This window comes from Gnatocerus cornutus, chromosome 3 (genome assembly GCF_029298725.1).
Source record: "Gnatocerus cornutus isolate USDA-ARS CGAHR chromosome 3, icGnaCorn1.1, whole genome shotgun sequence".
Lineage (NCBI taxonomy): Eukaryota > Metazoa > Arthropoda > Insecta > Coleoptera > Tenebrionidae > Gnatocerus > Gnatocerus cornutus.
In genome coordinates, this window is record NC_142235.1 from 19,394,593 (window position 1) to 19,409,026 (window position 14,434).

General features: G+C 37.5%; 3 protein-coding genes across 3 annotated transcripts; 1 reads left to right on the top strand and 2 right to left on the bottom strand.

Moving 5' to 3' along the window:
* Window positions 1–119: 119 nt before the first annotated feature.
* Window positions 120–8,503, top strand: galene (potassium two pore domain channel subfamily K member galene). Its single transcript, XM_088032174.1, has 5 exons — window positions 120–410; window positions 1,710–1,956; window positions 6,998–7,214; window positions 7,261–7,841; window positions 7,890–8,503. Exons 1-5 carry the CDS (start codon window positions 216–218, stop codon window positions 8,411–8,413), a joined length of 1,764 nt encoding a protein of 587 aa, XP_087888300.1. The 5' UTR covers window positions 120–215; the 3' UTR covers window positions 8,414–8,503.
* LOC148177842 (uncharacterized) lies at window positions 2,699–4,607 on the bottom strand. The gene is made up of 4 exons (XM_088032665.1): window positions 4,529–4,607; window positions 3,586–3,691; window positions 3,434–3,535; window positions 2,699–3,385 (listed from the first exon to the last, which is right to left on the bottom strand). The coding sequence occupies exons 1-4, from the start codon at window positions 4,542–4,544 to the stop codon at window positions 2,824–2,826; spliced, it is 786 nt and encodes a 261-aa protein (XP_087888791.1). The 5' UTR covers window positions 4,545–4,607; the 3' UTR covers window positions 2,699–2,823.
* Window positions 8,504–12,173: 3,670 nt separating the features above from the next.
* LOC148177843 (epithelial serine protease-like) lies at window positions 12,174–13,435 on the bottom strand. Its single transcript, XM_088032482.1, has 4 exons — window positions 13,182–13,435; window positions 12,699–12,862; window positions 12,556–12,642; window positions 12,174–12,504 (listed from the first exon to the last, which is right to left on the bottom strand). Exons 1-4 carry the CDS (start codon window positions 13,394–13,396, stop codon window positions 12,191–12,193), a joined length of 780 nt encoding a protein of 259 aa, XP_087888608.1. The 5' UTR covers window positions 13,397–13,435; the 3' UTR covers window positions 12,174–12,190.
* Window positions 13,436–14,434: the final 999 nt, after the last annotated feature.

Sequence of the window (14,434 nt, forward strand, 5' to 3'; positions counted from 1 at the left end):
TTTTTTTTAAATAGTCATTATGGTTTTTCCTTGTGAAAAGCAACGGTAATAATTCACACTTTACCTGTCCGAAAAAGCCACTTCATCTATTTTAGTAATGCGTAAATATGCCCGCGCCGCAACATGTGCATGAGAATCTTATTGTTATAAATAGCTCAGTGGTTGAAAGAAAATTTAAGCGAAATCCGCGCTTTGCTCTTTGAAACCAAAGAAAAATGTCTCGCTACAACCGTTCCGATCCCGAAATGCTCGAATACGATAAACCGAGTGTTTGCTCACGCTTCTTACATTATACATGGAAAACAATAACATGCCTCCTCTCGCATATAACTTTAGTTTCAATGGTGGTTTCTTATTGTGTCCTGGGAGCTTTCACGTTCGAAGCTTTGGAAGTGCACCATGAAAAGGACGTGAGTATCGTTTTGCGGCATTCTTAACGAAATATTTAGAACGACAATATCACATACAAAGGAATTCCTATTGAAATTCAAATACAAAACGAGGGATAAATAAGGCGCGGTTGATGGTAGATGCATATTTGAGAAGGCTGTCTTTACAAACATACGAAAAATAAATTGTCACGTGAGAATGTTGTGGAAGGTGAAGAATTCAATGCCATCGAGTCGGAATACATTACTTGTTTCAATTGTTCTTTTACTACTTTGATGCACAGTGGGGTGCTAAACAGCAAACTACTAACTAAACACTAAAATTGTTTACAATGAAATTTTGATGACTTTTCAACGAGATTCCGGTAAAAACAGTTCAACTTTTCCGTACAAAAGCGCGATCGTGTCATCAAAAACAGAATAGTTAGACTAGTAAATTTCGTTTTGTGACATGAGTCGTTTACAAAACTGTTACCTATTGTGTGAGAATGATCGAAATCCATTTGAAACTGACGAGTTGTAAAAAATTACGACTGCAGTGGGAAATTTAAAATGGTTTCATATTTTGATTATATTACTCGAGGACAATACACGCGAAAGATTTCAGAATGTACTTACTGAAGTTTCGTTTTTATAGTTCTTGTAAAATTTTCATTTACCATAATATATTACGCGTCGAGCTTAAAGAGAGATTATTTTTTCTCCGGGTGGTTTAGAAAAAACCAATTAATTTCACCGGATTTACATTATTTATTTATCAGTCAAAGCCGGTCCAAATTTTATAATCATTACAGAAAGTTGGTTTAAGTCCACTTTTGTGTAACAGCTTTTCATAATATTACATTTTGAATATTTGCGGGATTTCATATTAAGCTGATTTGTCATTTCCATTAGCGTAAAATGCCCTTCGACCTCTTTCATTATTGTTTTATAATGGGAAAAACTATTTAAATAAAGTCTGCTTCTCTTCAATCAGTGAATGGTGCGTTGTTATTACAGTCAATCTGAAAAATGCAAAAGCGCAACTTCCGTCAGTCTAATTTAATTTAATTAATTTCAACGTTTTGTGCACAATGTAGATATTCGAGTTTCCGAAATGAGCAATGACACAGAAATTCCTGATATTTCACAAAGCAAATGAGCTCCTCTTTAACAAGATTCTTGTCAGAACTCTCTATGGAACAATGAGCGGGATATTGGTATTCAGATTTTTCATAATACTCTTAAAATTAGAAGCACAGACGAGTAAAAAGGAACTAAAATTTCCCAAATTCTCCAAATGCAGGCACGTCCTTCTTCACACTCTCGCTTTCCTTCCAGATAAAGCGCAACATCAGCAAACTCCGGTATAACGTCACCGATCATTTATGGAACTTGACAACTACATTGGACGTTCTGCGCGAAGATAAATTCAAAACAGGTGCTGAAACGTACCTGAAAGAATTCGAAGGCGCCATCCTTAAGGCGATGACAAAGGATGGCTGGGATGGGGACGAAAATCCAGATGTAGTCCAATGGACCAGTACAGGCGCACTGTTTTATTCCATTGTTGTAATCACAACAATTGGTAAGTTGGAACGAAGAATCACAAGTAGCGGAGGGGTGTAGTCTTAATTATGTTAATGTGTTTTCCAATTTCCAACAAAGATATGCAGCGCCTCTGCAAGCCTAACGCTTCCGTCTCTTTTACGGTGAGAGAATCTTGTTAGCGCAATCTCCCGGGATTAATTCTGGAAGTTGGGGAACTATTTAATTGTAGAACTAGCAGCGTGCTGCATCAAAGTCGAGTTTCTTTGTATGTGCAAAGTTGTTATAGGTGTACGAGCGAATGGCGTTTTATTCCTTTTGTTTGAGCGCCATCAGAATGATGGAGATGATACAATTACGGGTCGACCATTCTCGTGTTTGTATTTAGCACCGATTTGATAATTGCTTCCACTAAACTTCCTCCATCATCGCTTACATGATGCAATTTTAGTTAGGAGGAAGTTTGCAACTTACAATGTTTTCGCATTGCTGTGCTCGATGTGGCGAAGAACGAATTAATTGTCTCTAATGGTCCATCCAATAAGAGATTAAATTGTCACGATTATGCCAAGACATTTATCGTGCATAATTACGTTGTAACATGCTAAATATCTACAGGGGGATCTACTGTTAAGGCGTGGAGGACCGCGTTATTGGCGCCGAATGAAAATGAAATTTTAATTGGGGGGAGGAATTCTGAAAGTTATCACGTCTTATATGCGAGTGCGATGAGTAACTACAACGGCTTAATTAATTTAGCGAGAAGATAATATCGAGTTTTTAATAGACACTCAAAATTATTATTAACAAGGTTATAAATACATTCGATGTTCCACTAACAACTACTTACACATTACAACGAAAATTTGGTTTAAAATAATCACAACAGTCTTGTAGTTTCTACACGTTATTCATTCTTCGCCGACCTTCCAAATCCGTAGCTTCCGTATCCTCCTCCAGGTCTTCCCCCCGCGGGTCTATCAAACGGTCCTCCGGGACCCACCAAGATCCCGTTTTCCGGACGATGATTTACAGGTCCTGGTCTATAGTCCCCTCGTCCGGGTGCTCCCAATCCGAAACTTCCGGGTCTTCCTGGTCTAAAACTCCCAGGTCTGGGTCCATCAACTGGACCTCCCGGTCCAACCAGAATACCATTTTCGATCGAGTGAACGGGGCGACTCGGTAACGGTCCCCCAATCTGATCCTGTTTTTTCGACACGTAACAACAGTACTGTTTCCCTACGTCGCAATGCCCGTAGGAAATTCCAGGACTCTGACAGTTAAATTTTTCCGTGCATTTGCACTTGTCGTAATTTTTGTACGGTCCTTCTTTAACCCATGATGGTACTGGACCGGTTAGAACGTCAGGATTATGATGGTCAGTTGGGTACTGAGGATGGAGATGTCCCTGACCGTAGTTCCCAGGATGACTTTGGCCGTAGTTGCCTCCGCCGTAGACTCCTCCAGGACTGAAAAGAGCGGCGGTTATAATAGCTAGGATACCTTGCAGAGAATACCGATTAATGTTGTTCAACTCTGGTCGCTCGTAAGGTCTTTCATAGTAAGATCCCGAAGGTCTGTAGGGACGCTCCGGTTCGTAAACTTCATATCGTCTGTCACTGTAACAAGTCTGTGAAGTTTCGGTGGAAATAAATGTGAAGTTAGGTACCTGTCGAGGTTCAAACGTCCTCTGGATTCGTCGCGGTTGTTGTCGCCCCAAACCCACTTTTGATCGTCTTTAGCTAGAGATGTGGCGCATAGCGCCAATGCTATGACTGGAAATGATTTTTTATTAATATTTGCAAAATTAAAATTGTTGATATTTTATAGGAAATGCGGAAATATATTGTTCAAATATTCATAATCGAGAATTTATAAACTCCATGGATGATTGCATATTGGTATTTTCATCAAAACCAGTTAACTGCTTAAAATATAAACAGTCGTCACTTCACACTCATCACGAAAATTAAATTTTAGTATTTAAGTGTAAACCAAAATGAAGAGGTTTAAGAGAGATTTATATTGATGGTTTTAGAGGTCCCAAATATAATATAATCGTATTGTTGCCAAATAAAAATAATTTGCAATATTTCACAATTTTACATCTCACTGTAATTTAGGCGACAAATTACATTTGCAATAATTATTGTGAAATGGTAAGTGTGAGTAGGTATATCACGAATTAAAAAGTTTCAAAATCTTTTTATACAGTAACGGACAAAAAAATATGGGACAGACTAGCTATATTGCGATTATCTTGTTCCACTTTTTCGCCCGTCACTGTATATTGAGATTTGCAGTGTTAAATATTTATAACCCGTCGTGTCCTTTGAAATTAAAAAAAGAGACTCGGGAGGCCATAGCCAAACAATTGGGTCAAAAAATAATCTCGATTAGATCACCATCGACCAACAATTTCCCATAAAAGTCCGCGAACTGTGGGCGAATTTTTGAATGACATCCACCGGAACACCATGACATAATTTTCCTCATTACACTGAATCCAATCTCAAACGAACAAAACCGAGCGGAACAATTAATCAAAATACACTTTCTCGCTAGAATTTAAGGAAGTTACGCAAGGCAAATTGTCAAAAACCGCGACTCACCAAATTTTAGCAGCATTTTCAAAGACACGTGCTGACACTTACATAATTCAAAACAATGCAATCGACTCTTATATAGTAAGACTCCAGTGCAGTACCAAAGAGGGGGAGCGACCCCCTCTGTTTTGGATTCAACAGAGACAACGAGACAAATCTAATGGAGAAGTGAAAATGAGATGGGGATCCGCTGTTTTGATGGCGTGAAGTTCATTGAGTGGTCGAAATATTCTACCTTTGTTGACATTGACCTCAATCTGTCCATCGTCTGCAGAAAGCGAATGTGTTTCGGTATTTTTACTATGTGGTTGGAATTTCAAATGGTACAACCCACGAGACTGTGGGGAAAAGAAGTGTGCCGCTTTACTGAAACGAATTACACAGGAATTCCCATGGGTGTGCATTGTTTTATTAAAAGAATTATTTATGGAGTTTGAATGCAGAAAGAGCGAATGATATTGATTGTGACCCTGTATGTGGAGAGAATACGCGAGTGGAAAATTCACAATATGTGACTTTAATGGAAATTTGGGGATTTTCTTGTGCGCTAACTTCAAAGTTATTTCCATATTTTCTGAGGAGGTAACTTATTTCGCATTGTTCTCATGATCATAAAACTAATGACATATCGTTAATAAAATTTACATTACATAAATCTTCGTTGAAATTCGTCTCTGCTCCACCGGTCATCACGAAAAACCTTCTAAAGCATGAGATTGAAAGTAGCCGAAATCATCTCCTGGCGATAAATCGGTTCATTTCTGCTCAATTTGGTCTTGTAATACGCAGATTTAACGGTGTGCTTAAGCTGTCAAAAGCAATAACCAAATGACTGTTGAAATATTTTCGAGTTTTTTCTTATTCTTCAGGTGTTCATTTTGTGACTGAATGAACATTTTCCATTGGTTCTGTGGTTTCAGATTTTCGCAAACGAAAATGGGAATTGACTTTGATGGCACTTTTCTTGAAGCGCGTGCACAAAATTGTACGGACATTTCGTCCCAAAATCGTAAACTTCCATGAAACAAACAGACGTGAACATTACTTACTTTATAATTGGTTTATTTACATGCAAACTAATAAGGTTGAGAATGATAAAGCATTTGGAAAACCCATACTACCTTCTAATTAATGAATAAGAAAAGTGGTCATTCGCTAATATTCAATTACTAAAAAATTGCTCCAACCCTGATGTCAGTGACGTAATTGTAGCAATTTCCGGTAAACCTCTAAATTTTCACGGTCTTAACGAAGTCCCTTTGGTTTATTATTACACATCAATGCTACTCCCATTAATTACCATAATGTACCATGTGAAGGTCCAATTCTATTATCAAGCAGATTTCGACTCACGCTAACGATTTATAATCGATCGCTTAATTTGTTTTGTTCGAGGTGTTATTGACCGAAAGCCTCACAAATTATTTTTAGTCTGGAATTTTGTTGTTAATTCCACGCCACTAAATAAATAATTAGATACAGCCCACGTAGCTTGAAATCGTAATACTCAAAAACAATAACTGAAATACCTTAAAAATTTAATTAAATCTCAAGTTCTTGTAGTTTCTTATTTTTCGGGCCTTCATGTTTAATTAAAATTGGAAAATTGTGCCCACGCTCCTCAGTTGCAAATCTTTTATTACTTCTCGATAAACTTGAACTTTAGAAATCCTTCATAATGCTATAATTTACTGAGGAATCGAGATAAAAGGATTTTTTTTCTATTGCTCTCATTTCGTTTCATACGAAATAATTAAAATTGTGCTTGGATGCTTGATGAATAAACAGAACGGTGATATACCCTGGAGGTTGCAAAGCTAATATTACTAGTAAAGAAGAGTTTGCAATGAACTGATGAAAACAGGAGGTAATTCTTTGAGTTATGTTGATCCCGTGCTTTTATCAACAAAAAAAAAAACTTCTTCCTCATTTTACTTGTAATAATGTAACTCGATCAGATACAACAAAGAGTTTAATATAATTGTTAGATTTTAGCTTGCAACAAATCGTTTCTTTCCGCTGCACTTAATTATGAGAAAGATAATTAACAATAATTATTAACAACATTGACACCTAGGATGTAATTACGCGGACAATGGAACTTTCTCTCGGTAAATTAAAAATCAAATTGGGATGCAAACGTGGAATTTACTACCTTGGAAAATTATTATAGCTCAGTACGTACAATTGATTCTCTTAATAATTTGAAACTTTTCAGGAGTTTATTAATTGGACGAGTCGACAGACATTTGCAGTTTCAAACAAACTGTGTACTTTCGTTTATTTGCTATCTGAACTTTGATGTACTTATTATACGCGATCTCCGACTTTCTCAACTTTACATAGCGAATTATAATCTATAACTTTTAATCCCGATCCTGCTCCTACTGCAGAAGTAGTTCAAACAGCAAATTTTCAATCAAACACGATGTTTTTGAATCGTCCTGCATACTAAACCAATATTTATCCTAACAGGATATGGCCACCTCTGCCCCAAGACGCAGTGGGGGAAAATTGTGACAATATTTTACGCAATTCTGGGAATTCCCTTGATGTTACTCTGTCTTTCAAATATTGGCGACATTATGGCAACATCATTTCGGTTTCTATATTGGAGAGTGTGTTGTTATTTATGCACCAAACGCCCGAAGAGAAAAAGATCGAAACGAGGCAGCGCTCGTATGACTCCTGAGTAAGCAGAAGTTTGTTGGGGTGTTTAGCTACTGAGGGTGTTCCAGGGGGCGTTTTTCGAGGTCTAGAAATCCTTCGTTTCGTAGGTCCATGCAAACTTCAACAAGGTCCGCTGATAGCGGATTTGGAAAATCGGAAATTGGACACTACTCGCACTCTGATACTGAGTTGAGATACCACGAAGAAAACCGCGAGCACAGGCCTCGGGGGTCAAGTTTACCCCGAATGCGCCCGTCGCAAGTTTCTAGGTTTTCAGATTCTAGTGTGCCGCAGCGGAGGCAGAAAAGTCCGAGTGTTAATCGACAGCTTCCCAATAACAGAACGAATTCTTTAGACCGAAGGAAGAGTCAGAAGAGCATGGAGATGATCGAATTGGATCCGATAGCTCTCGCGAAAACGCCAATTTTGTGCAATAAATACGTCGTTGATACAAACGAAATCACTTCGAATAATATTCCCGGGATTACAACGCGTGATATGGAAGGGGTGGGAAGGACGCCACCCTCAAGTCGAAGGGCTAAGTCGTTACCTCGGAATCAACAGTATTTGGAGTTGCCACGTCCACCTTCGCCGACGTCGTCGTCTGGGTCTAGACGCAGCGCGAGACCTAAGAAGAAGAAGTCTCCCGGTAAGTTCTCGCCACTTTATACCTAAATCATTGAAGTTCTTCATTTAGCTCGTCAGAATCCAAGCCCTAAGATGATGACACCTTTAGGGTACGGCTACCGGAGCAAATATCTCGACGATCCGGACTCCGACGAAGAATACTACACAGACGACGACGACTACTACGAAAACGTTAGAACTAGAATCCGCCCGGTACCCATCTGGTTGTGCGTTTTCCTAGTCGTCAGTTACATCATAGCAGGAGCTTTTCTTTTCAAATCCTGGGAAAATTGGGAGCTTCTGGATGCAGCCTACTTCTGTTTCATAACTCTGACCACTATAGGTTTCGGTGATTTGGTACCAGCAAAGGGTGTCAGCCATGATAACGATAACGACGGGATCAACGATGAAGATGTCAATAGAGCGACGATTAGTATCGCGTTGTGTTCTTTGTATTTACTGTTTGGAATTGCACTTTTAGCGATGAGTTTCAATTTGGTACAGGAGGAGGTTATTGCGAAAGTAAAACGAGTGGCGAAGACGCTGGGGATTATTAAGAAGGACGAAGAAGACGAATCTGAAGAGGATGACTAAGTTTTGACGTAGTTATGTAAACCCGATTAAAAAATATAAGTACATAAGTAATCGGGTAGGCTAAACTTCAACAGTTGAACTTTTAACCTGCCAATTCTATTTATTTATCACCTTATTGTTATGCCCCGCCTTTTCAGTACCGTTCATTTGTGATAAGATAATGTGGGCGTTCAATCAAGTGGTTGGAGAGTTTTTTCGTTCCGTTTTTATGAATTACGCTAATCGTATTTATTTCGCTATTTGTCTACCAACGACCAATCATAATTTAGAAATGAAAGCAGGGTCGTATAAAAATAGGTTTTTTTTTGCGATGGGCAAGGAAGAGTCAGTGGGCCGAAATAAGCAAATCGTGATCGAACTAGTAAAACATGGTTTTATTAACTGGAAACATTAATTGAAAATTCTACTCGAAATTATGTAGGCGTAATCGCAGATCGATTTTCATTACTCCAAACCACGCTATGAATATTAACACATTGTATCTCCAGACTGTTACTAAATATTTTCCTTTATTTTGGAAGTGAATTTCTCGGTAACCAAAAAAAAACAATTTTAAATTAGGACAGTATCTAGTTGGCTGTAGCTGTGTGAACGTATGTTTTGATATCTGTCATTTCTTAACATCTGTCAATTATTTAACTTTTTTATGTCAAGTTCGGACACACGTTCGCAAAATGCCAGTTGACTATCAATAATTCCATTGATACAGTCGGTTACAAAGTAACCATAAAAATTCTGACGAAGTCTCTGGAGTGGTGTTTCGATTAAATAAAACAACATTAAAATCATAATAATTTCATTTTAATTCAAATTAATTTCAGCATAAAATTATCTGTAATCAAATAAGGAACTAGTATCTATCATATTATCAGTAATACCCTAAAAATATCTCCCTGGTCGTCTATTTCCTATGTTTGCTAAATAATCGGTTGCTGCAGTGAAACTGCAGGGGCGGTGCACATGGTTGGGTTGGTACAATGATCGATCTACAACTTGATATCAAACTATTAAATGGAATTTGATGTTTACTTACATGGTTTAAAATTTGGTGAGGGCATTGAAGGATCTGAGGGCATGTAGGGCATTGAAGGTTCTGAGGGCATGTAGGGCATTGAAGGATCTGAGGGCATGTAGGGCATTGAAGGATCTGAGGACATGTAGGGCATTGAAGGTTCTGAGGGCATGGAGAACATTGAAGCTTCTGAGGGCATGGATGGTATTGATCGCGGGAAGGGCATTGGCGGCATGGAGGGCATTGACGACATCGAGTGCATTGAAGGCATTGACGGCATGGAAGGCATTGAAGACATAGAGTGCATTGAAGGCATTGAATGCATTGACGACATTGATGGCATTTGAGGCATCATCGGCATTGATGGCATAGGCGGCATGGAAGGCCCACCAGGGGGTGCGAAGCCAAACGACGATGAGGAGTCATCCGACCAAGTTTGTGGAGGATTGTGAGAAGAATGGCTCGTTTCAACTTAACAAAAATATTAAACAAAGTAAAGTTTCTTGTAAATTGCTTAGACGCCGTTCTTACTTGTGTGTCCATCAGGTCCAGTGCTGGAGCTTCGACTGCTAGAAGAGCTTGTTGACCAACCTTGAGTCGCCGCAGCCTAAAACAATAATTTCTAAATATCACATTAATCATTAATATGGTTTGATATCACGTAGATTACACTCATTTCGGCTTACCGCGTAAGAGATGCAGGTGAGAAACACCAAGAAACTCCTCATTTTAGACTATGTTACGGTTGTGTTGTTAACTGGACATTTATACGGGTGATTTTTAATCACAAATTAGTTACGCGATAAAGTCATCGAAAAGTTAATGACAAATTACACGCTTCAAATGCCAAATTTGTAACAAAAGAATGTAACTTCTGAGACCTCAAGAGAAACTCTTGGAAACTTACCAGAAGAGCAATAACGCAACTTGGAAACTTGGAATCCAAAAAAATAGACCTGGCAGAAGAAGATCCACCAGACAAGAAACACGAATAGATAAAGCTTAAACATGCCAACCCCGTTTCTAATCACCTTTTAATTGGTCTTAATTCGGCAAAAAGGGCAAGTTGCGTCCAGGCTAAGATCGGATGTAAAACGTCTAAGCTAGACGTTCGATGTTCAAATCTTATGTTCCAATAAAATCGGCGTCGAAGCAGGACAATCGTATTTATTTTGTTGGCAATAGTTACCCCGCCTCCTCAGCACCGTTCATTTCTGATAAGATAATGTGGGCGTTCAATTAAGTGGTTAGAGAGTTTTGCGTACCGTTTTTATGGATTACGCTAATCTTAACCAATCGCATACAGAGTTGTTTTCTCGAGTAGAATTTGCAAAAACGTGTGTCCTTTTAGGGGAGGACGGAACGGATTACAATTTTTTTTCCACAAAACTGCGTTCCACCTTCCATGTTTCTCGTTATAAAACGTCACATTAACCCAAAACGAATTCTGAATAATAACCGAATAAGCTCCTGCTGCCAATTTATTCGACATTTCTCCGAAAGAACATCTCCAAATACGTCTCATTATAATCCGATTTTCTTATGCCGAGGAATCAATAAAGTAAAAATCCCTACAAGCTCCCAACTAAACTCGCTTACGACAAACTCACACGTCTTCACCTGCACTGTCAGCTAATAAAATTGACAAAAAATACTGCTACGTTTGAATAAAAACTAACGTGCCTTCCGGCTATCTTTATCTTGATTTTTGTTTTTTTTTTTTGGTTCTTTATTGAATTTTGTAGTAGATATGGATCCCCCTTTTTCAATATAATCCTTTGTGAGAGGTATAGGTTTAGTGACCGAAGCTGCGGGGCCTGTTGTCGTACAAACCAGCTTGAAAGGGATACCGGAACCCCGGAAATGTTTTAGTCAAATCAGTTGAATTTATATTCCGGATTCAGGCTGTGAACACACCCGGCGCGGCGCTAGACACGAATTGAAAGCGTCTTTTAGAGAATTTTATTTCGAATTCTTTGTTCGCTGGACCGAGAGTTTAAATGATTATACGCTTTTGACTAAAATATGAGAGGGAAAATTTGAGAAAATATTAAATCTATTTCACTGCACTTTTAACAACAATTTTACGGTTTTTTTGGAAAGAAAAATAACATGAATATAGCACACCCTGTATATGTTTCAAACAGTTCATATCCTCTGTTATGTATTCAATGAAACATACAATTTAACACGAAACCAAACAAATATAATTGACATATTTAATAAATGATTGATTGGTTGAAAGTGGGAGTTGAACAATGAAGTCTAAAATCAATTCTAGCGGAAATGTATTTTACGAGCCCAACATCAAAATGAAAAACATCGTCTTGAGTACATGAGCAATAATAGTACATTGCCAATCAAGGTGTAGAAGGCCACGATTATAACTCAAACGTAAAACCGATAGTGTCGCTACAATATTTCTCTTCAATTTGTTAAAATTTTATTATGCGAATCTCAAAAGTCGATTACAGGGTTATAAAGCGCTAACTAAATTACAACAGTAAACAAGCATGCAGTTTTAATTAAATTAACAATTATGCTTGTTTCATTATGAGTTAATCAATGTTTGATAAATCAGGTGAAAAGGCGATTATTCGAAAACCTATCAAAAATTAAAGTTCATTAATGATTTGTTTATTGATTTTGAAATAATGTCCCTAATGGGCCCCACACGTTCAAGCGCAGTTTTTTGACTCAAAAGTGTTTTTAGTGACTGAAAGTCTGAAAGGTAAAAAAAAGTCGATAAATTTGTCGGTGTTTTATTAAATTCCCGTTTTTTCGGTCACCCATTTTCGATAAGAGGCCGTTCTGGTGTATCCTGCAGGAAAACCTTCATTTTCACATCCTCCAGACTCTGCGAGGAAGCTGAAAATTCCAACGTGTGTAGGTACGGAGTCTATGGTGGCAACAAGAGGAGCACCACCATCATTAATGCATGGATTTTTCACAGGATTTGATCCAATAGCGCAAACTATTTTATCAGTAATGGAACTACCATAAATCTCTTCACAGTCGGAGTTCTCCAATGTTGCAACCAGAGCATACTGCAATATGGTTGTGAAATCTACAGCATCGTCTAAAATTTTATTATTGATAAATTAAAGTAAAACGACGGACTTGTAATTACCATTTTTGGAATGTCCCCATCCGGCTACTGAGGCGTTTGTGCCAGAACTTACTTCTTCATCGGCCAATACTACAGGTTTCGTAAATTCTAAAATTGAAATGATAATTTGTTATGATGAGAATTTTGATTTCGATTTGGCAAACCGTTCAAGATCAGTGGTGGATTCAGAAAAATTAGCCCAATATCATTTGCTAAAGATGTTGGATCATAATCTTCGTGGACAATATAATTATCTGTGGCGAGCTCCATTCTCAAGTCAGAATCTGCCATATCAACTGCGCCCGAATAAACACCCAATACAGTCGCTCTAAAATATGTCAAAATGTGAAAGTTGGTCATATCCATGAGAAATTACAAAAACATGTATTGATCTCCAAAACGAGGTTATCTATTGAAATATAAATTATAAGAATCTGGCTTTATCTCGATTTTGTAATTTTTATAGTTGAGATAAAACCAGAAAAAAATTAAATGATAAAAAGTCCATTGATCTGACAAAAATACAGACAAGAATAAGTTTTTCAATTGACTGATATGAATTGAGAAAACCGCTACTTTTTATATGTTAGTATGAAAAATTTAAGGAAAACACTGAACGTTGTAAGTACGAATAGAAAAATACTAACTTGTTGATGCAATGAGCAGAGGTCAACACCCATTCTTCGCTAATGATAGCACCACTACAATAATGCATTTCCAGATCAGTTTTTATGTTTATAACTCCCACTTGATAGGGAAATTGACCCTGGGTGGCATTTTCACCATTCATGATTCGACCAGATCTACCAGCTTCAGTTCCGAAAACTGATATAGCACACAGAACTAGCAGAACTTTCAACATGTTTACTACAAAAGAAGTACTATAAAAATGAAAATTGTACAACGAGATCTAGCTTTTAAACTAAATTGTGGCTTAACAGCAAGATTAAGTGATGTCAAGTATCATGTTTTTCACTTTTGAGTTTCCAAGAATTTTTTGGGAGTCAATTCAATTATAATTTGGTACTTTGGTGACTCAGTTTGAATCACCTGTTGATGCTATTGTTAGGATGGCGATCACGGCTTAATGAGTAATGAGTAATGACAAAAATTATTATTACGATCGCTTTTATCGGAAATCGGTGAAATGAAAGTGAATCAAAAAAATGCGTGAATTGTACGTGACTTATTAATCTTTGAAGTTATCTTTGAAGAACCAAAATATTAAGAATGTGACCATAAGAGTACATTGACAAACAATAAGGTGCAGCAGGCCACGATTATAACCTATACAGAAACCCGAGAGTGTCGCTACAATATTTTTCTGTAATTTGTTAAAATCTTATTATAATCTGATCAAAAGACGATGACAAAGTAAACTAAATTATAGCAATAAATAAGCATGGAGTTTTAATTAAATTACCAATTATGGTGAATTAATCAATGCATGTTTGGTAAATCAGGTAAAAAGGCGATTATTTAAAAACCTATCAAAAATTATAGTTAATTAATGGTCGTGTTTATTGATTTTGGATGAATGTGTTTTTTGTGACTGCAAACAATTTTATGAAAGGTAAAAAAGAGTTATTAAATTTTCGAGTATTTTATTAAATTCCCGTTTTTTTAGTTATCCATTTTCGATAAGAGGCCGTTCTGGTGTATCCTGCAGGAAAACTTTCATCTTCACATCCTTCAGACTCCGCGAGGAAGCTGAAAATTCCAACGTGTGTAGGTACAGAGTGAATGGTGGCAACAAGAGGAGCACCACCATCATTGATGTACGGATTTTTCACAGGATTTGATCCAATGGCGCAAACTATTTTATTAGTAATGGAACTACCATAAATCTCTTGACAGTCGGAGTTTTCCAATGTTGCAACTACAGCATATTGCAATATGG

Excerpts from the sequence above, each read along its gene's own strand:
- galene (XM_088032174.1), top strand. The coding sequence starts at position 216 with ATGTCTCGCTACAACCGTTCCGATCCCGAAATGCTCGAATACGATAAA. Across the intron at positions 411-1,709 it reads AAGTGCACCATGAAAAGGAC|ATAAAGCGCAACATCAGCAA; the intron begins GTGAGTATCGTT and ends CTTTCCTTCCAG. Across the intron at positions 1,957-6,997 it reads TGTTGTAATCACAACAATTG|GATATGGCCACCTCTGCCCC; the intron begins GTAAGTTGGAAC and ends TTATCCTAACAG.
- LOC148177843 (XM_088032482.1), bottom strand. The coding sequence starts at position 13,396 with ATGTTGAAAGTTCTGCTAGTTCTGTGTGCTATATCAGTTTTCGGAACT. Across the intron at positions 12,863-13,181 it reads TCTGCTCATTGCATCAACAA|AGCGACTGTATTGGGTGTTT; the intron begins GTTAGTATTTTT and ends GACATATTTTAG. Across the intron at positions 12,505-12,555 it reads ATGGGGACATTCCAAAAATG|ACGATGCTGTAGATTTCACA; the intron begins GTAATTACAAGT and ends ATAAAATTTTAG.
- LOC148177842 (XM_088032665.1), bottom strand. Across the intron at positions 3,536-3,585 it reads GGACGTTTGAACCTCGACAG|TGACAGACGATATGAAGTTT; the intron begins GTACCTAACTTC and ends GACTTGTTACAG. Across the intron at positions 3,386-3,433 it reads GAGTTGAACAACATTAATCG|TCCTGGAGGAGTCTACGGCG; the intron begins GTATTCTCTGCA and ends CGCTCTTTTCAG.